The sequence below is a fragment of the Carya illinoinensis genome, chromosome 1 (genome assembly GCF_018687715.1).
Source record: "Carya illinoinensis cultivar Pawnee chromosome 1, C.illinoinensisPawnee_v1, whole genome shotgun sequence".
NCBI classification, from domain to species: Eukaryota; Viridiplantae; Streptophyta; class Magnoliopsida; order Fagales; family Juglandaceae; genus Carya; species Carya illinoinensis.
The window spans coordinates 21,556,021-21,580,292 of NC_056752.1; the positions used below are offsets into that span (position 1 = coordinate 21,556,021).

Here is a 24,272-nt window from a genome sequence, read left to right on the forward strand (position 1 = left end):
TAACTCCACCCCTATATTGTTCCCTAGACTACATTGGCCCTGTTGACTGTATTAAAGCCTTCCTGTATGATCGATTATGTGTACTATTGTTCACCTCTGACAGTCACTGTTCCTTCAACGCAGCTACCGTCCTCCTTTAACCCCTCCCCTCCTCATCTTCTAGAATAAAGATAAAGTTACATCTTCCACCCCCACAATATTCCACTAGCGCCATAATTTTGCCATGAGCATTCGAGCACCTCTGTGCTATGAAGCTTCTATCACCTTCCCTTAGACATTCCTCCAAAATTCTAATAAACCAGTGCACCATTACTTTCCCAAGTTTTATCTCCTTCATTACCTTCCAACTCCTTTCTGTAATGACTAAGGAGTCTTCCTCCTTCATCAAAACGAAAGCCTTTGATTCAGTAATTAGCTCTTTTGGGCCTCCCATGATCACTCCAACTCACATACACTCTCTTTATTCAATCATAAAACTTGTCGTTAAGCCCCACAAACCTCATCAGAATTATGGATTTACGGAGATAAAATATTGGATGTCTAGAAATCTAGAGGAAATCTAGAGGTCTTTCATTACTTTAAATAAAATTTTGCTATAACTAAACAAAGTAAAAAGGCAGTGCAACTCAACGAAACGACGACTTCATCAAGTTAAATCATAGTTATAATCTATAACATTCATCTCCCTCACCAATGAAGGAAAAAGAACCAACCCTCCGTTGCCTTTAAAAGAGACAAAAAAAAAAAGAACACTCCATTGAGCCTGCTTGGTAAAAAAAAAAAAAAGAATGAACCCTCCGAGGTGGGTTTATCGCAAATCAATTCCAGGTAAAATCTTTTTCTATAATTATCTATATCCTAGTGCCGTACGAAGGGTCATTTTTGTGAACAAAGATGATAAAAGTTAAGGCTATGTTTGGATACTGAGGTGATTTCACATGATATGTTAATAGTAGTGAAAAAATAGTGAAGAGAATATTTTCAAAATAGATTTGGTGTAAAATATGGTTTTACACCCTCTAATCATAACATCCCACATAGGCTTGCGACTCGAGCTGTAGTTACCGGGTTTGTGCCCAACCCGACCCGAGCATCTATGTTTAAGACCCCAACTTGATCCAAACCAACCCGTTAAAACAAAATCGAGTCGAACCCATATGATCTGACTGATCTTTAAAAAAAACAACTTGAAAGTTTCCCAACGAGACTCATTTTATGCTCCTTCGAGACCCATCAAAACAAAATTGATCCATCACTCCCTCTCCACCATGCTGCCCCCACCACCATCGCAAGATTACTTTATGAAACTCATTCTCTGTTCCTTTGAGACCTAGGTGGGAATGTTTGTTTTGATGTTCATCTTCTTTCTCATCTCTATATTCATATTCTTTCCAGGTAGGAAAGGCTCTATTTTTTGTTTTTTTAAAAACCTAAACAAACAACTCCATTTATATAATAGAACCAAAAAGCCGGCCAAATAACTTGAAAACTTTTTCAGCTGTCAAGCTTTTTAGTTTGTTTCAATAGACTAGTTAGTAGCCAAGACACTAACATTTTAGCCGAAATTGATTTGGGATTTGAAGGCATCGAGGGCAGTAACAAAGAACCCAAGAGCAGAAGAATCCATGGCCTTCGCTCACTCATCTTCCTCCTTCAACCTTGTCATCGACATCACTGCCCACATGCACTACTACAAGGCCTTGTGAGATCTCGTGGCCTAGATGCATAATTGCCACCTCATCCATGGCAACCTTGGAGGCTAGGGTTTGAGCTAAATAAGAAGTTTATACTTGGTAGTCGGTCTGTTTGACACAAAAAGACAAACCCTTTATACTCGATCTGATTGGTGAACTGATTATTAGTAACCCGTCATTTGATGGGTTGGGTTGGGCCACTGAGGGTGCCGGGTCATCTGCACAGGCCTAATCCCATGTATGCAATTTAGTGGAGGAATTTATGGGTATGGTTTGGTTAATTCCTTCTCTCCTCGTCCCTGATAGAAGGCTCTCCCATTCTCCCTTTCTTCTCCTCCCTTCTCTCTCTCTTCTCCCTTATCTCCCCACCTTAGCTCCCCCGAAAGAAGCTCTCTCTCTCTCTTCTCTTCTCTTCTCCCTTCTTCCTCTTTTCGAAATTCTAATTTATCCTTTTTGAAACCCTAAATCATTAAGCCAAAATAACTTGATGAAACAACAGTGTAGGAGTGAGTTAAGACCCTTTCCTAATAGGTTTGGATCAAAACCCTTGGAAAAATAGTAAGAGTGGTTGGGTATTAAGTTCTTGATAAATTTAGTATGAAAGATCGGATCTTGCAGTAATTTCTATGGGAAAAAAACCAAATAAAGATCTAAAATTCTTTACTAAATTCCCAAACGGAAGTTAGAATGGAGGTGAAAGGTTTTGATTTAATGAGATTCTGAGTTAAGGGAGAGAGAGTGAAAATGAGATCTAAAGAAATGGTTTGATCTGGCTAGTAGATAAGGAGAGAGGGATTGACCCGGGAGGGAGAAATGGGTCTCACAAGATTTATTTTCATATACTCAAATGTACTGTAAACTTGGTGAGAAACACATGTCAAATTATGAGTGGATGGTGTAAATATGGCTTTTGCACCTCTGTTATTTAGTCTTTCTCAATAGTAAATAATAGTAAATAGTAATAAAAAATAGTGAATAATTTGTGAATATTAATAAATTATTTATAAATATTAGTAGTGTATCAACAAACATAGCCTAGTGGGATAAGATGTTTTATGTTTGACATTTCGTTTGAATACGTGAGAATGTTTAACCGTACAGATTATTCCATCTCATCTGTTTCATATTTCTTACCAAACGAGGCCTAAAAATTTTCAATAGGAAAGTCCCTTGAAAAAAATAGTCACTTTATAGCACCGCTGCAAGATTTTTTTATTTTTAAAATTTTTTTATTTTATTTTATATTCGAACGTCTTTCTACTTCACCTTTGGGAGATCTTCGCAGGATCTCTCTCATATCTCGACGGGTAAGTCAAAGCAAAAGCTTTGCGTTCAATTTCAGCTGGAGAAAGAGGAGAGAGCGGAGTTGCACGATCCATTTTGATCTCTCTCTCTCTCTCAGAACACAGATCTAAAATTTTCTCCAAGAAAAAAAAACGGGGGGAAGCAGAGCTTCTGGAAAAACGTATTGTCATGGATTTGCGCTCGTACCCTAGAATCACTATTCCCTCTCTCTTCTTACTCATTCTCTTCACCGCCTTCGTCTTATGGGTTGCCCACCCGGTCTCTGCGCAGGTCTCTCCTTTATCTCTCTCTCGACATATATGTATATGTATAGATGTATTTACGAGTTTGTGTTACTTAATTTTGTTGTCTTTGGTCTAACATAGGAATCTGTGTTTGGAACTGAGAAGGAGAAATCTAGTGGATCCGAAGATCTGGGCCGCCGTAGCAAGGTACTCTCACATCTCTCTCTCTCTCTAATATACTGTTTGGCTGCTGAGAAGCTTGACGAGAAACAACATAATGAAAATTTTACTATATGCACAATATCTGAATTCTGGACTTTATATTCCTTTGAGTGAATATTTAAATTTTGGTTATTTTGACGGGGAGAACCGAGGCAAAGTAGTGTTTTTGTTACTTATAAATAAAAAAAAAATTAGTGTTTTTGTTATTAAGTGATGCAAAAGAAATTAGATAATTTATGTAGAAAAAGAAAAGAAAAGTCCACGTTAGAAGTTTGAAGGCTTCCAAATAGCATTTTTTGTACTTATAAAAAAGAATTAATGTGTGTACAGATCAATTTGAGTGACCTCAAGAATATTGGGGACAAGGCTATCATGGATTCTGTTGGCGTCGGTCTCCGCTTGGACTCTGAAGGGCTTGGAATGTTCGATGCCTTTTTAGCTAGTTTGTCAATGATTCTTGTCAGTGAGGTTGGTGCACTCAGTTCCTTGCGTTGTTTAGCAAAGGTTTAGGCAAAACTTATCTATAAGCTCTCATTTTCATTTTTATTCTCTTTCCAGACAAACCCCTAGGGGTTGGCACTAGTGGTAAAGGCCTTCGGCTTGGGGATATGCTCCCCCTAGGTCTAAGGTTCAAATACCCTTGGGTGCAATCTATAGGGGCTATCGGACTGTGGGACTTTCCCCTTGAATTACTTGAGGTGCACTTGTGGGATTAGTCAGGATGCTGTTCCTGGACACCCGGTGCCTATCAAAAAATAAAATAAAATTTCCAGACAGTAAGAGCATGAAAATGGCAGACTGAGTCACATTAACAAATAATTGACTAAGCCTGATTTTTGGTGCTGGCTATATCATAGACGCTGCTTTCTTTATGGGATTTCTGTTCATTGACTTGATGATTTTTTCCTCTTTAACTGACAATTTTGCTGATAGATTGGAGATGAGACATTTATAATAGCAGCTCTGATGGCAATGCGTCACCCCAAGTCAATTGTTTTATCTGGTGCGCTCACTGCCTTGGTTGTAATGACAGTAAGTTGGCTTAGTTTCTTTGATTGCAATACTGGAATAATTTCTTTTGCCCCTTGCTCTTTTTATGCTGTTCTGATGGTGTTATGCATTTATTGGTTCTGTAAGGGAATTGTTCCAGTAACTACAATGCTCTGCTAAGTGCTCTTTTGTCCTATTGCTATCAATATTGAAAAGGTTGTACATGTCATTTAGGTGCTATCCACTGGGCTTGGTAGGATTGTGCCAAATTTAATATCCAGGAAGCATACCAATAGCGCAGCTACAGGTATATGTATTGTTTTCTTCTTTTGTGTTTGTTTTCCTCCATTTTGAAACCTCACATTTATTACATTGATTATCCGAAATGCTATACGTGCTTATATAGTTTTTTCTTTTTATTTTTTTTTCTTTTTTTTTAATGAGTCTCTATTTTTGCTTTTTTATTTTTTGCCGCCTGTTTAATTGATTCTGTCCTCCCTTGCACATTACTCATAGATAGTGAAGCATGCAGAAAATTGACAGTAGTCTAGCAGTGTTGACTTAAAAATTACTTGTGATTATATGGAAATATCAAATCAATGTTCAATAATCTGGCAATAGCTCTCGGATAATGATATGAAGAAGTTAATCTGCATCCAAAATAAGTGTTTCCTGAGTACAAGCCATACATGCCAGTTTTGATGAGGTTTGTTCCTGGTTACTATTGCCTATTGAACTCCAAAGGCTTAGGTTATATTTGGGACCAAAGAGTTTTTGTAATTTTTTTTTTTTCAAAATTTTCCTCTCAATCCAAACATCTTTACATCAAAACAATCTCAAACATCAAAACTTCTTACCATAAATTTTGTAACAAACAAAAACCAAAACAACCCAACCACCTTTTCAATCCCCAATAAAACCTCTAAAAAAATTTCTTAATCCATATAGAGTTTTGATGGGTCTACCACTTTCATAAAACCGCATAAAACTTATTTTAAAATTTTTTTTTATCAAAAGTCTCAGTAATTTTCAAAAGAATCTTACATCCAAAGATCCCCTTTGAAAAAATTTGGTGCTGGGCTATTCCACCTGAATTGAAGTTATTGATACTTTGTCTTGATGGATTACAGTATGTCCTTGCTAAGAGCTCAAATCACTGTATAATTGCATAAAAGAGCTCAAATCACTGTATCAAACTGTTATGTTGTACTGTCTTTCTTGTATCTCTACTAAGTTGTGATTGAACCTTTGAATTTTTCGTTCCCTCTTCCAACTCTTGGATTTGTATTGAACTTTTAAATAGTGGTTATTTTTCTATGAAATTACTCGTGCTGTTCCATATTGTTTGTCCTTCTAGAAAATAGTTAATTTTTATCTTTAGGGGACGTCAACATTGCTTTTAAGTGGACACCATTCTTTTCTTTCAAATAAAGGTTTTCTAGTTCCAAAATTACTCTCCTTAATTTAAACATGAATCAACAAATGAACCCCATATTTGACTTCTCAAATAAATTAAAGGCTAAGTTGATACAGGTCTTTAATTTGTGCCCATTTTTTTTTTTTTTATAAGAAATTGATAATTTCATTGATGAAAACAAAAGGCCTAGCCCCATTACAGAGGATGTATACAGGAGAAACACCTAATGAGAAATAGAAAAAGATGCAATGAAATCATGAAAACTTAGTCCATTGAAGTCTAGCAATTGCATAATGTGTGGATTTAAATGCATAGCATTTTAGCACAATTAAAATGGAATAGAGGATAAACAATATGTGACAGGTGGTGGATAACACTTTTTTGCATATGAATGAGGTTATAAAAAAAATGAATAGGTTAAATGAACATAAGATTTCTGTATTGTTTTTATATGCAGTTCTGTACGCATTTTTTGGGTTGCGTTTACTTTACATTGCCTGGAGATCAGATTCAAAAGCTTCTCAGAAGAAAGAGATGGAAGAAGTATGTAGTTCATGAATTCAAATCTACCTTTAAATTTGTGTATATTATCTTCCATTCGGGCATCTGATACCACTTTCAAAATTTATGGATGTCTATATGAAAATGGTACTAATAAGTCTACCTGCATAGTAAATTCTTTCATGTTTGTTTTTATGTCTATCATAATTGAATGAAGTATATATTTCATAATTGAATGAAATATACGATTGGTGTGCTTGGGCTATACCTGTCTTTATTAATAAAGTCTGATTACTCATAAAAAAAGAAAAGAAAAGAGAAACTGTTAGGATTGTGGTATGTGAAAATAACTTGGGAATGTGAACAGATGATGCCAATCTGCATCAAATATGTTAGTTGGGATAGATCTTAACCGCCTTGCAGAGCTACCAGATTTGCAAGCTTTTCCTCGACAGACCCATGTGTTATTTGGTTCCATCAGCACTTCACCATTGGATCCCATCCCGTTTACATCATTAGTACTTAAGAGTATATGCTGGATATAAATTAAACTCCACAATAGTGTCATGTATAGTAGCACTTTTTCCACTTATGCTATGCTTATATTTTATGCATTTTTGTAAAGTTACTGCCAAGTGAAGAGGGCTGTAGCAGTTACCTCCATGCATTGATTTTGACATATGCACAAAGGACCATTGAGCCATCTAATGATATTGAATTTAGTTTTGTTTTTTTTGTCGATGTTTCTCTTGCAAAATGCCCAAATATACGTTGACTTTCAAGAGATGCTGGGTTCAGCTCTTATGATTCAGATCTTTCCACAGATCCAATTTTTTAACCAGCCCTGACATTTCCCACATGACGTGTCAGCTTGGGTAGTGGTAGGTTTTCTCTCCCTCCAACAAGAGTCAGGTTGGGGTACAAATTAGGATTGGTGGAATACCAAATTGTGAATCCATTATTAATATGAGGAATGCCAATGTCACGGCCCGTGCTCAGGGGTGACTCTTTCAACCATATTTAACAAGAACTACAATACAAATCCTTTATACAATAATCTCATCATCTCACAAAAAAATCTTTCCATGAAACATAAGTTGCAATTCTCTCTTAAACTTGGCAAATCCACTAGTGCCACTTGGTACTTTATTTTACTACTCTCTTCTTATCTTGCCTTGAGCCATCTATTTCAATTTTCATCTGAAAAATATAAAAGTAAACGGGTTAGTCCACCGACTCAGTAAGCATCAAACCCTTATAGTGCGGAAACACAAGCTAGTTGTAGGATGTAGAACAAAACAAGGTATAAAAAATAACAGAGCAATATTTCATGTGCATTTAATAGTAAAAATATAGACAAAGAGCATCGACAAAAGGATAATTGGAACAACATCAGAATTATAAACAGGATCAGAGGTCATGTTTACTCCCTTGGCAAGGTTGTGCATATCTACAGTTAGCGAAGCAGAAACAAAATCCAATTTGTCTCCAAAGTAAGTGCACTCAGAACAGAGGCCTCATTTTATACCCATGGCAAGGCTAGAAATAGAACAGACCACAGTTATTACCTATGGTAGGGCTATTAACAAAATGAGTGCCTCGATTATTACCTGTGGCAGGGCTCGGAACCAGAATGTACTGAATAGATAATATCATATAATCACATAAAAATTTTCAGAAGTCATTCATATTTTATGCAGTTGAGAAATAGAGTACAAAAATTTCATATCTACACTAGTCATGACAAAAATCTCATTTCAATGGTCAAGTACAGAGAATAATGCATAGAATAACCCAAGTAGTTTTAAATCACAGAATATGCAAGTTTCTCAAAATCGATCTCTGTTAGCTTTTGGGCGAAGTTTGGCATAGGAGCATCGCTTACCTGAACTTGATCTTTGAACTGCCTCACGATAGAATCAAGCGAAAATCAATCAACACCTAAACATAATTAACACAATCTACGAGTTAACAGAACTAGCTAGTACTTTTAAGAATTAAATAGATCATAGCAAAAATCCTGTAACACACTCTAGTGGTCCATAATACATTAAATACATTTAAAGGCCAATTTGCCCATGACCCGGATTTATCAAGACCCATATATCCAATTCTATTTCTTTCGAGTACGTTCGCTTAACTCAAAGGTGACATGCTAGCCATTATTAAAACCCAAATTTCCTCTCATTAGCCAAGACATGTATTAAACAAACATTAGATTTTCCTACCATGTCCCAATTTGGACAGTCACAACGACTCCAATAGAGTTTCCCTTAAAATCAAATTTTTACCCAGGTCAACTTGGATTATACCCCAATTCCATCTGTAATACCCCAATTTGCCAAACAACCTACAATTCAACATCCACATCCCATAATCATCAGTTTGAGACATTCACTATGCCTACTTGACTCTATGCTATGGCATACTCGGTTTCATGCTCATAATATACTTGGCATAGGGTTTCTAACTATGTGACATACTTGGCTTTATGCTCATGAAATGCTCGGTTAAAGGTTTGCATCATGCTCAGTTTAGCTTCTATCATTCTTAGTTTAGGGCTTAGCCGAGCAATACATGCTCGGTTTAGGGTTCATGGGACTTTCTATCTAATATATCATATTAAGCTTAGGGTTTTAGTGCTTCTAGTGGAGTGGGAGCTCATCCAAGGGAAAATTGAGACCTTACATGGATGGGGAAGCCGAGAGCTTTAGGGTTTAAAAACCCTAATTCCTCGACTTATGGTCGGTTCTTGGGGTGCTCTAACATGCTCGGTTGGGACATGCAATGAGTGTGATTGAGGGCCATGATGATGATGTGCTTGGGTATAGGGTTGTTTAATCCCGTGACATGTGTGCGTGCTTTTGTATTTGGTGCTCAACCTGTGACCCAAGTGTGTAAGTGCTCAGGTAGGGGTGGCTAACCAGTGACATGCATGTGTTTGTGATGGTGTGAGAAAATACAAGAGAAACTTACCTATGGAGTAGGGTGGTGCATGGTGTGGGAGTGCTTCGTGGTGGTGGCCGAATATGTTGCTTGTGAAGTGGGTAGGGTGTCACTTGAATTGTGGAGAGAGAGAGAGAGAGCAAGGGGTGTGCGGTACCAATGAGAGGAATGAAGTGTGTGTGCTGAATTTAGGGTCTATATATAGAGTATGTGCATGATCTCGAGACATAAGGTGCTACCACTCAGGGTGTTCCCATCTACGATGAGTGCAGTTCTCACAGTCTGAATCTCAGACCTAGAGGGTGCATACCCCCAAAGACTAAAGTATATACTTAAATTTTTTCACAATGCTTTTGGGACTAGCAGAATTTCCTTCCCAATAGAAAGTCACTTTAATTAGCTTCCCAATACAACCATTTAATTCTTTTTTTCATTGGCTTTCCAATAGTCTTTTGAACTGCCAGGAAAAACTTTTACACCTTCCTAGGGAAAAAAAAAGCACCCCCTTTTTTTCGTGTCGCTTGATTGCAATTGTCTTTCTTGTAACTTTTATGGGCAGTTTTTTGGGGGGCACAAAATCACACTTTCTTTCTTGTATGTACTTGGGCTCGATGGTAATCTGAATCTTTGTAAGGCTTTCTATATATATAAACCACAGATGGCCAGATCTGTCTGAGAGGTTTCCCAAACTTGAGATCTATGTCAACCCCTTTCTCCCACAGCTTTCACCATTTGAGATCTATGGTGCAATGCTTCTGTAGATTCAATTGTTGTACACTGCCAATTAAATGGATGTATGGGTGTGGATGGCCGAAGATATGGGGTGTTTGTCAAAGTGGGCTTGTGTTGGTTGAAGGGATGTCGACACCTTTAGAGTTGTAAATGGTTGGTGTTTTATTGAGTATCTGAGGCTTGTAGTGGTGTTATTTCTTACTTCCAAATAAAAGGATCTGGATTGGATTGGCTCCAAAAGTGAGTGGAGTTGGAGACAAAAGTGGTTTTTGTTTCTGAACTTTCATTGAAGATGGAAAGAATTTTTCTGAGCTGATTGGGTTGGAACACACCCATAGATTCATTTTTTTTAAAGTTCTGTTATTTTTTCAACTCTCTTATATACATTCTAATTTATTGGCAGTGATTGAAGGATGTTGCTCTAAATAGCATGTGCTGTCCTGCAATTGCAACTTCTTTAGTTCTATTTTTGTGGATTGCTACTGTCTTTGCTCTGAAATTTGGTTTTTCCTTGTATCTAGGTGGAAGAGAAACTTGAGACTGGACAAGGAAAAACAACATTCCGTCGTGCCTTTTCCAGATTCTGTACACCAATATTTTTGGAGGTATGCCGTGTACACATGATTCTTATTTCTTTTTAACATTCAAAATGCTAGAAGTGACGATTATTTTCCTTCTTTGTTTATTAAGTCTTCATTTGCAGCACATATAAATTATGTGTGATACTTATACCAGAAGGGGTAAATAAACTAGACATGCTCTATAGTTCTATTATCTGTGATATCGTGGAGTATATCCAATACTGACTCCTTTATGACTTATTTGTTTTGAGGCTTATTTTAACAATCATATCTGAAGAAAAACAAATTCCGTTTTAATCTTTGCAGTCATTTGTATTAACATTTCTAGCAGAGTGGGGGGACCGTAGCCAGATAGCGACAATTGCTGTAAGCATATTCCTGGTTTCTTTTTTCCACGTAGTTTGTTGTGGCTCACTTTACTTTGCTTCAGGGTGTCTGTACTTCATGAATGAATTGAATTTCTTCATCTTTATTCCATATATGGTTATTTCCTATATTTTTCTTCTTTCACTTGTGCGGACCTATTTGGGGTTCATATATTTGATGCTTCACTTCACATAGCCTCTGTTGTTATTCTCTTTGAATTTGGTTTCAAGATTTTATTTGGATTCTTGGTGTTAGATAATGGGTTATTCTTACTAAGTAAGGTATTGTTGAGGACAATTATAATGTAGGAAAGCTGTATATTAAAGTTGATGTTTTTTCTTCAACAGAACCTGTGGACCTTGCTAAAATATTTATGTGATCCCACTATCTCTTATTGACAATGCCTGACCTGAAAAGGGTATAAAGAGGAAACAAAGCTTTCTTTTTAGTTGTTGTTTGCTTGTGTATTAAACACGACGTGTGCTTCCATACATGATTGATTATTTCTAAATTTCACTGATTGCTTGAAAAGTAATTCAGTGCATCTTGGAAATTTTATGAGTCAACCACACACTGATCTGTCAATCGCTCATTGAAGGATGTACAACTTTGTTGTACTCCACATCTTGGCTGTAGGTAGACTCATAAAGAAAACTCTTAAGAGCTTCTAAAATCTATAAAAACCTGAATAAAAAATAATCTGGCCGTGCAAAATAAGACACAATACAAAATAATAATTACAATCCAATTTCAAATCAAACTCCCAGCTAAAATCAAATTTTTAAAAAATTAAACCATTCTCCAATCATTTTTGCTTGACCGAGATGTCTGTGACACCCCACCCTCTATGGCTTGTTGAGCTAGAGGAAACCGGGTGCACTGATGTTAAAACATTCATTTTCTGCACCATGCATAAAAGATTCCATAATCAAAATCCTCACTGAAAACTTGATTAAAAGAAATCTCTCAAAATAAACATCTTGTTCCATAGCACTTATTTAAATATAATAGTTTAACTAGTGCTAAGCATTGTGGAAGCATAATTCATATACTAGTAAAGATAAGAATCCAAATTTTCATTCTTAAGCTCAAGCCTCATTGCCAATGTCAACCTCTTGGACTACATCCTTGCCAGCAGCATCCCCTAACTCTTCCTCACCTGGGGTGGGAAAACATTTAAAAACAACTAAAATGAGTCGAATACTTAGTAAGAACCACATCATGCAGTAAACATGGTATAAACATAGGGTTTTCTTTTAAAACATTGTTCTTTTGAAAACAAGCATAATCATACATAAAACATCAACTGTAAAGCATTAAGAAACATTCAGTTTCTTAATGCTTTCTCTCCCGTGATGGTTAGCTTTATTTAGTTTCTTTAGTTGGGGTAGTTAACGACGGTTCTCACGGCGGTGCTTAGTTAGGTTCTTGTTATACGCTATGCAATGGTGTAAGGAGGTTGTGATTGATTCAAAATGCTACACTCTCGTAAAGGAGGGGGGCAGGGTGGTTATCACAGAAAAATCTTGGAGGATGGTGGCAAAGATAGCTCTGGGTCCATCAGCGGTGCAGTGGTTGGCAAAGGCCATGGCGATCTGTTCAAAGGCAGATCAAAAGGAATTTTATACCTCAAAAAGGGAAGGCAGCAGTAGTTTCATTGCTCAACGGTGTTCAAATTCGAGAGGTCGTTATCTGGCAGTGGTAGAGTATGGAGTTGGTGGGAGGAGGAACTTCATATTCATACCAGAGGAAGAGGGAAGTGGGTGGAATAAGATGGGGGAGGCGCTGTGGGATTTTGTTGATGAAAGGAGAAAAGTGCAAACTGGGGACCGTAGGAAGAAGACGATAGTCAAGCAGTGGTTGGTGCAGTCACAGCCTCTGTCCTACAAGGAGGCACTGATGGTGGAGCAGCCGAAGGAGCAAACTGACAATGAAGGTATGGCGTTGGGTCAGGTCCCTGACAAAGAGACGTGCGTGGTTCAGGGGCAGAGTAGTAGCAGACAGCTAGGTGGCGTGTTTGAAGGGGAAACGTTGAAGTTGTTGTGGGAAGCAAAAACGCAGATTTTAGACTTGCATAGGAAAATAGAGTTCTTATTAAAGAAGGAAATGGGGCAGGCTTATATTGGGCCGGATATGGGCCTGGAGGGGGAGGAGTCTAGGGCCACGAGGCCTTTTAATCTTGGTAGCAAGGGACCTGCGGGTAAAGGCCCTGTCAGGAACCCTTATGACCCGGCCTCATCTCATGGGCCGATACCTCAAAAAACCTGGAGGATTCGAAACCAGAGACCCGACCCCTCTATGTCGGCAGCACAGAAGTTTACGTCAACCCAAACTCAGGCCGAACAGATAATGATGGCGAAAGTTTTGCCGGCATCACAGACATCGCCGGCGAGAAGGGTGGAGCAGATTTTACCGCATCGTGTGGAGGAAAAAGAGGAGATTCAGCCTCCGATGGTCCTTTTCCCAGATATTTACGCACAGAACATACCGATAGGTAATATGGTGGAGTATTTCTCTCAAAGGGAGTTACATGGCTCAGAGGGAGAACACCTAGACCTTCTCTTAGAACACGGATTCGAACGGAATGAAGAGAACTTGGAGGAAAGCGAAAAACATCGTCTCCCGAGAGCTTTTCCACTTGCTGTTGGGGGACAGAACAGTTCGGAGATCTTAAGGGAGGATCCTACGGCTCTAAGTGATCAAATAATAATGGTCCCTGATTCTCAAGAATTAAATCAGCCGATGACCTTAAGGGAGATACCTGGTATTGCATCTGAAACCACCTCTGATGGAGTGGAGATAGTGAACACAATGGTGGAATGGGAAGGCCATAATCAGTGTGAAGGGCAAGGGGACAAGAGTCCATTTCCTTTAGACTGTCTTCTACCAAATGAGTGTGAGATGTCGGATTGGGTATTCAATAAGGTTAAAGACATTCAACAGATAGTGGGCATGAAGTGTGTAGGCTATGAAGAACAGTTTTTGACTCTTCTCACCGCCATAGAGGTGGGCCACTCGCATTCTAAAAATAAAGGAGCCAAGAAACGAAGGGAGCTTAAGAGATTGGTTTGGTCCTTGAATGAGGGTAGTTCAAGCCGTGATAGGGTCAAAGGGAAGGGTACGTTTGTTTCTTTATGAAGCCAAAAATAGTGTCGTGGAATGTTCGGGGGCTAAATGAGAATAATAAGCGCTCGCATAAAAAACTTGCTACGAGAATGGCGGGTGGATATTGTATGTTTACAAGAGACCAAGCTGAAACTGGTAACCAGAAAAATAGTGAGAAGTGTATGGCATTGCCCATACGTAGACTGGGTCTATTTGGCTTCGAATGGGGCTTCGGGGGGTATTCTTGTGATGTGGGACAAAGGGTGATGATGAAGAGGGAGGAGTTCATAGGGGAATATACGGTGGCCGTCTCTCTTAAGATGGTGGAAGATAATTTTTTGTGGGCTTTTGCAGGAATTTATGGACCGAATGTTGATAACATCAGACATCAACTCTGGGAAGAAATTGCGGGGGTACACAGCTGGTGGGATCTCCCGTGGTGCATAGGAGGGGACTTTAACATCACAAGGTTCCCAAGTGAAAGATCGGGGGATAGTCGTATACGTCCAGCCATGACAGAGTTTTCTGATTGCATCTTTGAGTTGAATTTGGTGGACTTACCACTTATCGGTGGCCCATTTACTTGGTCCAATAGTCAGACATGGTCACGGTTGGATAGATTCTTAATATTGCCAGAATGGGAATGTCAATATCCAGAGGTTTGTCAGAGAAGATTGCCGCGTCTATGCTCAGATCACTTTCCAATTCTACTGGATGGCGGAGGCATTCAAAGTGGGCATAGGTACTTCAAGTTTGAAAACATGTGGCTTAAAAGCGACGGTTTTGTGGATAGGGTAAGGCGCTGGTGGTCCTCTTATCAGTTTAATGGCACTCCCTCCCATATACTTGCAGGCAAACTAAAGGCTTTAAAGGAAGATTTAAAACTGTGGAATTCCCAATCTTTTGGGGATCTAGGGGAGCAAAAGAAAGACATGATGGGAGAGTTACAGGTGCTTGATAGGATCAATGAAGGTCGAGCTCTCACCGTAGAGGAAAGATCAAGAAAGACAGAATTGACTTTAGAGCTGGAAAGGGTATTATCTTGTGAAGAGATATCTTGGCAACAAAAATCAAGAGCTTTGTGGTTAAAAGAAGGGGATAGAAGTACAAAATTTTTTCATAGAGTGGCAAACTCTCATAGGAGGAATAATACCATTGAGATGCTGAATATAAATGGTAGAGAGTGTACTGAGGCCCCTGTGATACGGGAACACGTGCTGAATTTTTATGAACAACTATTTACAGAAAGGGAGGGATGGAGGCCTAGATTGGATGGTCTTGTTTTTGATTCCATTGAGCCACAGACAGCAGCAAGGTTGGAAAGAGCGTTCGGGAAGAGGAGATATACGAAGTGATCATACGAATGGGGAAAGACAAAGCGCCAGGACTAGATGGTTTTTCGATGGGGTTCTTCTACACTTGTTGGGAGGTGATAAAAGAGGATTTGTTGAATGTCTTCCAGGAATTATTCTCGTATGGGAAATTTTAGAAAAGTTTGAATACGACTTTTATTGCATTAATTCCGAAGAAGACCGAGGCCGTGGAAGTGAAGGATTATAGGCCCGTTAGCCTCATTAACGGGGTCTATAAAATTATTTCAAAGGTACTAGCAAACAGGTTGGGAGAGTCCATTGGTAAGATAATCTCAAAGCCACAAAATGCCTTTGTCAGGGGTCGTCAAATTCTGGATTTGGTATTAATAGCCAATGAATGCTTGGATAGTAGATTAAAATCCGGTATGGCAGGGATTATTTATAAATTAGACATGGAAAAGGCATATGATCATGTAAATTGGGACTTTCTTATTTATCTACTGAGGAGGTGTGGATTTGGGGAAAAATGGTGTAGGTGGATTAGATGGTGCATTTGAACAGCAAGATTCTCAATTTTGATTAATGGCAGTCCAGAAGGTTTTTTTAACAGCTCGAGAGGTCTAAGACAAGGGGATCCGCTATCCCCAATTCTCTTTGTTATCATCATGGAGGCCCTGAGTAGGATGTTAATGGCTCTAGTTACCAATGGTTTGTTGGCTGGTTTTTCTGTGGGTGATCTGAATAGGGGCATTATCTCGATCTCTCATTTACTTTTTGCTGATGATACTTTAATTTTCTGTGAGGCTGAACAAGAACAACTTAGAACTCTGAAAGCGTTGCTGTTATGCTTTGAAGTAGCATCAGGTTTGAGAGTAAATTTTGATAAATCAGAATTAGTACCAGTTGGGAATGTGAGTAGATCTCGACAGTTGGCTAACACGCTGGGGTGTAAGGTAGCCACTCTTCCTATGACATATTTGGGTTTACCGTTGGGGGCGGCTTCACGAGCCATAGCTATATGAGATATAGTTATCGAGAAAATAGAGAGAAGATTGGCTGGATGGAAGAGACTGTACTTGTCGAAAGGAGGCCGAGTGACCCTGATAAAGAGTACTCTTTCTAACTTATCCACTTATTTTCTGTCTTTGTTTACAATTCCAGCTTCGGTGGCGGCAAGGATTGAAAAACTGTATCGCGATTTCCTTTGGAGTGGTTTGGGGGATGAATTCAAGTTTCACCTAATCAAATGGGACACGGTTTGCAGACCAATTTCTTCAGGAGGATTGGGGATAAAGAACTTGAGAAAATTCAATCGGGCTCTCCTAGGGAAATGGTTTTGGAGATATAATATGGAGCCGGAAGCTTTATGGAAAGTAGTAGTTCACAGTAAATATGACAGCCTATGGGGGGGATGGTGTACTAGAGAGGGGAATGGATCGTATGGAGTGGGGATCTGGAAGCAAATAAGAAGAGGATGGAGTTTGTTTGCCAACCATACTAAACTTTTGGTGGGGGAAGGCACATGTATAAGTTTTTGGAGGGACATTTGGTGTGGGGAGGAGGCATTGAAGGACGCTTTTCCTTGTGTATATCAAGTGGCTTGTGACCAAGAAGCTTCGGTCGCGGACCTTTTGGTTTGCTCAGGGGACCATGTCCACTGGAACGTCACCTTTTATAGAGCAGCACATGATTAGGAAGTAAACAGTTTCGCAGATTTTTTCAACCTAGTGTACTCTATGAAGCCGAATGGATTGCATGAAGATAAGCTGTGGTGGAAACATACGGGTAAGGGTATTTTCTCGGTTTGCTCTTATTATAAGGCCCTTACAGCTATACCGAATGCTCCGTTTCCATGGAGAAAATTGTGGAGGAATAGAGCACCGCCCAAATCACTTTTCTTCATTTGGACAGCAGCCCTGGGTAAGATTTTGACTACCGATAATCTGCGGAAGCGGCGGGTAGTCATTATTGATTGGTGTTGTATGTGTAAGAGAGCTGGTGAGTCAGTGAATCATCTCCTGCTACATTGTGAGACAGCTAGAGCCTTGTGGTGTGAAGTATTCCGTCGAGTAGGGTTAAACTGAGTGATGCCGAAGTCAGTAGTGGAATTATTAGCCAGTTGGGCGATGTCGGGGGGAGATTTACATATCAAAGCTGTGTGGAAGATGGTACCTATCTGCATTATGTGGTGCATTTGGCAAGAGCGAAACGAACGAACTTTTGAAGACAAGGAGAGGACAATAGAGGAGCTTTGTATCTTATTTTTCAGCACTTTATTTCTGTGGTCTCTAGCTATAGACTTTAATGGCCTAAATGTACACGAGTTTCTAGTGACTACTGTAGCTATCTAGATAGGTCTTACCTCTTGTATACCATCTTGTGTACTTGGGCTATGCCTATTATTATTAATACTACCGTTTACCTATCAAAAAAAATTTTTTTCTTCATCTTCAAGCATAAACATTCATCTTCCTTAACTAACATCATTAACCTTTAATCTTTTGTTACCTTAACCTCATCATTATGGCCCTTTACACACTGTTAGGGTTGGCAACCCTTGTGAACAATGGTTCTTCTCGGAGCGATTGGCTTAAGAATCGAAACCTTAGGAATGGGTCATCACTAGGTGCACCGTCAGTGATGCATTTTGATGTTGCCATCCGTCCCAACCTCATGATACCTTCCTTAACCTCATGCTTTCATACTTTCTTTCTCTTTTCTTTACAGCCTTTGGCTTACTTTTCATAAACAATCTTGCAACATACTACTCAATCATACAATCAGTCATGCAACAATAACATTCTATCATGCATTGGGTTCATAAAATATGGCTCTCAAAGAAAGGGCTTATACATACATATATCTTTTATGAAATTTGAGAATAGTTTAAATGCTACTTTTATAGCACTTATTCCCAAAAAGGTAGGGGCTGTGGAGATGAGGGATTTTCGGCCTATAAGTTTGGTGAATGGGGTTTACAAGATAATCTCTAAGGTGTTGGCTAATCGTATGAGTGTGGTGTTGGGAAACATTATTTCGAAATCACAAAATGCCTTTGTAAGAGGGAGGCAAATTCTTGACTTGGTTTTAGTTGCTAATGAATATGTGGACAGCAGAATTAAATCTAATGAATCTGGAATTCTGATTAAATTGGACATGGAAAAAGCATATGACCCTGTTAGTTGGGATTTTCTCTTGTATTTGCTTGGGAGGTATGGTTTTGGGTAGAAATGGTGTATGTGGATCAAACACTGCATGTCGATGTCAAGATTTTCCATTTTGGTGAATGGCACTCTGGTTGGGTTCTTGAATAGTTCACGTGGTTTGAGACAAGACGATCCGCCATCTACTTTTCTTTTTGTCCTTGTCATGGATGCGTTGAGTAGAATGTTGGAAATGGTGGTTGAAGGAAGGCACTTGTCGGGTTTTGAGGTGGGAAATGAGGAAAGGAATAGCATTAAATTATCTCATCTTCTTTTAGCCGATCACACATTGATTTCCAGCGAGCCCAACCAAGAACATATTTGATCTTTGAGAGCATTTTTGTTATGTTTTGAAGCTGTCTCGGGCCTAAGGATTAACTTAAACAAGTCTGAAATTGTTCCTTTGGGTGCTGTGGGCAATATTTCAGATTTAGCTAATATTTTGGAGTGTAAGATTGCTTCACTGCTGCTGAATTATCTTGGTCTTCAATTGGGTGCTTCTCACAAATGGTATGGGATGGGGTGATTGAGAAGATCGAGAAAAGGTTGGCTGGATGGAAAAATATATATTTGTCTAAAGGGGGAAGAATTACCTTGATAAAGAGTACATTGTATAATCTTCCCACTTATTTTCTTTCACTTTTCCCTTTGCTGGCTGGGGTTGCTGGGAGAATTGAGAATATTTATCGTAATTTCTTATGGGGAGGAAAAGAAGTTTCATTTGGTTAGTTGGAACAAGGTTTGTCAATCACTTTTTTGTGGAGGATTGGGGGCTAGAAATTTGAGGTTGTTTAATAAAGCACTCCTTGGAAAATGGCTTTGGAGATATCATGAAGAGAGAGATACTTTATGGAATAATGTTGTTGCTGTTAAATATGGGAGTGGCTGGGGGGATTGGTGTTCTAAAGAAGTTAGAGGAGCGTATGGGGTGAGTTTATGGAAGTTTATTAGGAAAGGCTGGGGGAAGTTTTCTAAACATATTAACTTATCAAAAAAAAAAAAAGGTTTTCTAAACATATTAAATTTAAGGTGGGGGAAGGGAAGAGGATTCTCTTTTGGCTTGACATTTGGTTTGGGGAATCAGCTCTTAAATTAGATTTTCCATCTCTCTACAGGCTGGCAAGGGATCAAAATGTTGCTGTGGCAGATTATCTTCAATGTACAGATAATAATATTTTATGGAATGTTGACTTTATTAGAAATCCAAATGACTGGGAAGTTAATGTTGTTTCAGATTTTTTGGGAAGGATTTATAATTCAAAAGTGATGCAGGGAAGAGAGGATAGGCTATTGTGGGACTATTCTGGAAATTTCAGGTTTGCAGTCAGTTCTTATTATAAGGTGCTTAACTGTCATTCCGGCTGTGTATTTCCATGGAAAAGCATTTGGAGGGTGAAGGTACCTACTAAGGTGGCGGTCTTCAGTTGGGTGGTTGCTCTAGGGAAAGTATTGACGACGGATTATCTTAGAAAAGGTGGTTTGCGTATGGCCGATTGGAGTGTCATGTGCAAGAAGGATGGAGAATCTGTAATCATCTGTTTTTACATTGTGAGGTGGCAAACTCTTTGTGGTATGAGGTTATTGGTCGGACAAGTTTATTTTGGGTGATGCCTAAGGAAGTAGTGGAGCTTCTTGCATGTTGGCGTGGTTGTGAGGTGAGGAAAGATGTTGCTGCCAGGTGGAGAATGATTCCTTTGTGTTTAATGTGGTGTCTATGGCTGGAAAGAAATGGGAGATGTTTTGAAGATCTTCGAAACTTTTTCTTTTCTACTTTGAGTTTGTGGGCTAAGATCTTTGTAAGGAATGATGAGAATGTACTGAATCTGTTTCTGTTTTAACTTTCCTGTTTTCTACAGTGTAGTAGGTATTTCCTTTGTATACTTGCTGTGTACTTAGGCTATGCCTATTTGTGATAATAAAATTCTTATTAATTAAAAAAAAAAAAAAAGACATAAATACTCTTGAAAGCATGGACTACATATGTATATGTATACACTTTTGAAAAAGAGACTTTAATAGTAAAGTGATGTGTTGAAGAACATGATCATAGCCACTTACCTCGATCCTTAAGCAATTTAAGGTACTCGTTCATTTCTTCAAACCTTTCATTGAAACCCATAATGATTTAAGCAATCATGTAAATTTTCTAATCATTTGGCATTAGGAGTGTTGTGCTTCATGTTTGGGTCTCTCGGTTGTCTCTATTCCTTTCCTATCACTAGACCTACTTGGTACTATTGTATGCTGGTTTCATGCTTCTAACTATACTCGCCTTCATGCGTCTAACTATACGACGTACTTGACTCTATGCTTGTGACATACTCGGATTCTAGGGCTTATAATATGTTTGGTTCTAAGGCTCATCGTGCTCAGATTATATACTTGTATAATTTTCGGTTTGGCTCCTATCAAATTTGGTTTAGGGTTTCACTCATGCTAAGTTTTAGGGCTTCTATCATACTTGGTTCTAGGGATGAAGATGTGCTCGGCTAGGGGTGGTTCAATGTGTGTGCATGTGTGTGCGCTCTGGTTCATGGTGATCAAACCGTGAGCAAAGGTTGGGGGAATTTTGTCTTGTCTCTTCTTCGATTGATCCTTGAGAAAGTTCTCTGGCTTGTCTCTCACATGACTGAACGTCTAGTAACCGTCCAGCAAAACTCTCACCCTATGCCTTTTTTACTTGTCTCGTCTCACTTGAGTGAACTCTGTCTTGTCTCTTGTTTGATTGATCCATGAGAAAGTTCAAGCTAACTCTCCGGCTATTGACCAAACGTCTAGTAGCTGTCTGGCAAACTCTCACCCAATTCCGTTTTTTACTTGTGTCATTTTTCCTCTTTCGATGTCCTAGCCTCATCTGAGCCTCCATGCCTCTTAGAGTTCACTATATGAGGGTACTTCGTTGTAACTTGTTCATTTTAGGTAATGTTCAAGACATTTAGCAGTTATTAGAGTTTTATTTACATCAAATGTCATCTTAAGTAAATTTTGAAAGAGACATGGATTGCCTCATTAGTCTGATAATAGAACGCTAGATGTTCAACATTGAAAGACAACCACTGATATATGCTATTGGAAAATGCTTTGTTTTTGGTGTTCTAGATTTTCAAAGTCAATGATGATCTTGTGGAGCAATTATTCTTCTCGACTCGATAGTCAAATGTTCATTGATTGATGCATAAATGTACTGTCATTTGGACTCTTTGCTGCCTTGACTGAGTTGTAGATGATACCTAGGGTTCCTTGATTGGTAGGTAGCGTTTTAACACCCAAGTGCCAGGAGCAATACTGTGTAGAAGATCTCTATCTCTTTCTGTTCTTTAGACCTTATGATAGCGTGAAGCTATGTAACTGTATTGATGAAGTATTATTTTGTTTAATTTCACAAGTCATGTAGCTTGTCTATAATAGATATTCCCTTTGATCGTACTTGTGCTTTGGCGCTAATGTTATTGAGTTAAAACAGTAAAAATGACCTCCATTTAAGTGTGCATCATCTTGATCGGAATTGATTATATATACTTGGTTACGAAATTTTATAATGCAAGGATCTGGCCGTATATATTCAGGTTTTTCATTCTTAGTGTTTCTAGATTGATTTGAACAATGAACTGCCATGATTTATATCCCATGTATAATGTTCTGACAATAACTTCTGATCCTGCAGCTGGCAACACACAAAAACGCAATTGGAGTGGCTGTGGGTGCCACAATAGGACATACCATCTGTACCTCAGTGGCAGTGGTCGGAGGAAGCATACTAGCTTCCAAGATCTCGCAACGCACTGTTGCTACCATTGGCGGGTTACTCTTCCTCGGCTTTTCATTATCTTCCTATTTCTATCCTCCCCTATAACTCTGATACCGTAGGCTAACCTGATTCTTTTACAGTCTCATTTATGTTCACTTAAACTTTCTCCTTTTTCGAATGTGTGGTATTCATAGAAAAAGTTTGTTTGATATGGACTCGTACCAAAATTTTCCAAAATACTTGTTTTTTGTATAATAAGATTTACTGGTATATACTATATAGTGTTTTAGTTTCACATGCTCAGATTCTTGTTTCTAAGCTTAATAGAAAAATTAACTATTTCTAGATAGCATATGATATCAATCACTTGCAATAAGACAATCATAGAAGTTGATATATTTTCATATACTCGAATTGAGTTCTTATATAATCTCTCTCTCTCTCTCTCTCTCTCTCTCCATTTAGTATTCCGATTTTTTTAGAGGAACATCCTTTCTAGCCTTGTCACGTTGTCCTTTTTTGGTCAAGTTCAAGGTTACAGGATCTCTAGTATGGTGGGCATGTGCAATGCATATGCTTAATACTACCCCCCCCCCCCCCCCCCAAAAAAAAATGTTTAATAGTCGGTTGAGATTGTCCTTTCATATTGATAATTATGAACTTTTTTTTTTTTTTAAATTTTATTATTTTATTATTTTTTATGTGGGAAAAACCTCTCTAAGGCAAGGCCCTTAGGATCCATCCATACGGAGTAAATCTTAGTTCTGTGTACAACACCCTCAGAAATTTCCCTTCACGGAATTGGTTAAATTGTTAGAGGGGTGTGGCCCGAAAGATTGTTTACATCCATGAGGTGATAAATCTTGGATTTTGAAGGGATTGATACTCCAAGACTGAGGCTTTGCTGCTTGGGCCAACCCCTTGGAGTTATAATTTTGAACTATTAGGAATTTATTAATTTATTAAAGTTCATGGTGTCTATAAATTCTATTTATTAGGCCCGAGCCATTTTATCATGCTCTTCCTGCTTCTTGAACATGATTTCAATTTATTATTGACCTCAACTAGTGTGTTGTGACATTTTTTTTTTAATCCTTGTTTTGGCTTCTAATTCATGATAGAAAAAGCTTGCAGTGTTATATTTGAACGTATAAAAGTCAAAATGAAAAAACCATTTGCTATATATGTGATGGTCATATATATAATGACCTAGTTGGATAAAAGCATGCACTGATTGTCCCTAATTATCTCATCGCCATTTGCATGGAAGAAGACATCTAATTCAGCTTCGCAAGCCCAATATATTAGTTATAAATGTTGGTACATGGATGGAAGACGTTTAAAAATTAAGAGCAAGATAAATAAGTGGATCACATTCATCAAAGAAAATTGTGTTTTGTTACATATAGTCACTTTTGCGTACTTTTTGTGTACTCTATTGATGGGATTGGTTAAAAAAATTATTTTATATTACAAAAATTGATGTAGCCAATTATATTAGTGGAGTTCGTAAAAGTGAATACTGAAGAAAATCTTGTGCACATTTTTCAAAACGTGGACACTTTTTATTAACCAGAACCAACGAATGAAGCTGTGCACACGTTTTATGTTATTTTTCTATTTTATTTTATGTTTTTAGAGCTTTATGATGATGATGGATCAAAATCATTTTTTTCTTTGTAGATTCTCCTAAGGTTAGTTAATATCATATGCTAGAGATTATGTGTGTGTGTGTTGGAGAGTCAATTTGGTGTGGCCATACATGTGAGGAATCAGCTAGTGCAAAAGGGGACAGACTATTCTTGGAGTTTGAGGAATGCAAAAATGAGAAATACTTCAAGGATCTCAGAAATTAGCAACAAGTGTTGTAAGGTGCAGTTAGTCCAACAACTGGGCAAACAACCACCTTATAAGGGCTTGGCTGA

At 38.4% G+C, this 24,272-nt stretch overlaps 1 protein-coding gene across 1 annotated transcript; it reads left to right on the forward strand.

The window, feature by feature from the left end:
* Nucleotides 1-2,864: 2,864 nt before the first annotated feature.
* On the forward strand, nucleotides 2,865-22,650 carry LOC122313338 (GDT1-like protein 4). The gene is made up of 9 exons (XM_043128238.1): nucleotides 2,865-3,269; nucleotides 3,365-3,430; nucleotides 3,776-3,913; nucleotides 4,379-4,477; nucleotides 4,670-4,742; nucleotides 6,310-6,395; nucleotides 10,553-10,636; nucleotides 10,919-10,978; nucleotides 22,264-22,650. Exons 1-9 carry the CDS (start codon nucleotides 3,168-3,170, stop codon nucleotides 22,450-22,452), a joined length of 897 nt encoding a protein of 298 aa, XP_042984172.1. The 5' UTR covers nucleotides 2,865-3,167; the 3' UTR covers nucleotides 22,453-22,650.
* The last annotated feature ends 1,622 nt before the right edge of the window (nucleotides 22,651-24,272 follow it).

Coding starts and splice junctions, on each gene's coding strand:
- LOC122313338 (XM_043128238.1), top strand. CDS start 3,168: ATGGATTTGCGCTCGTACCCTAGAATCACTATTCCCTCTCTCTTCTTA. Junction 3,914..4,378: donor CAATGATTCTTGTCAGTGAG/GTTGGTGCACTC, acceptor TTTTGCTGATAG/ATTGGAGATGAGACATTTAT. Junction 10,637..10,918: donor GTACACCAATATTTTTGGAG/GTATGCCGTGTA, acceptor TAATCTTTGCAG/TCATTTGTATTAACATTTCT.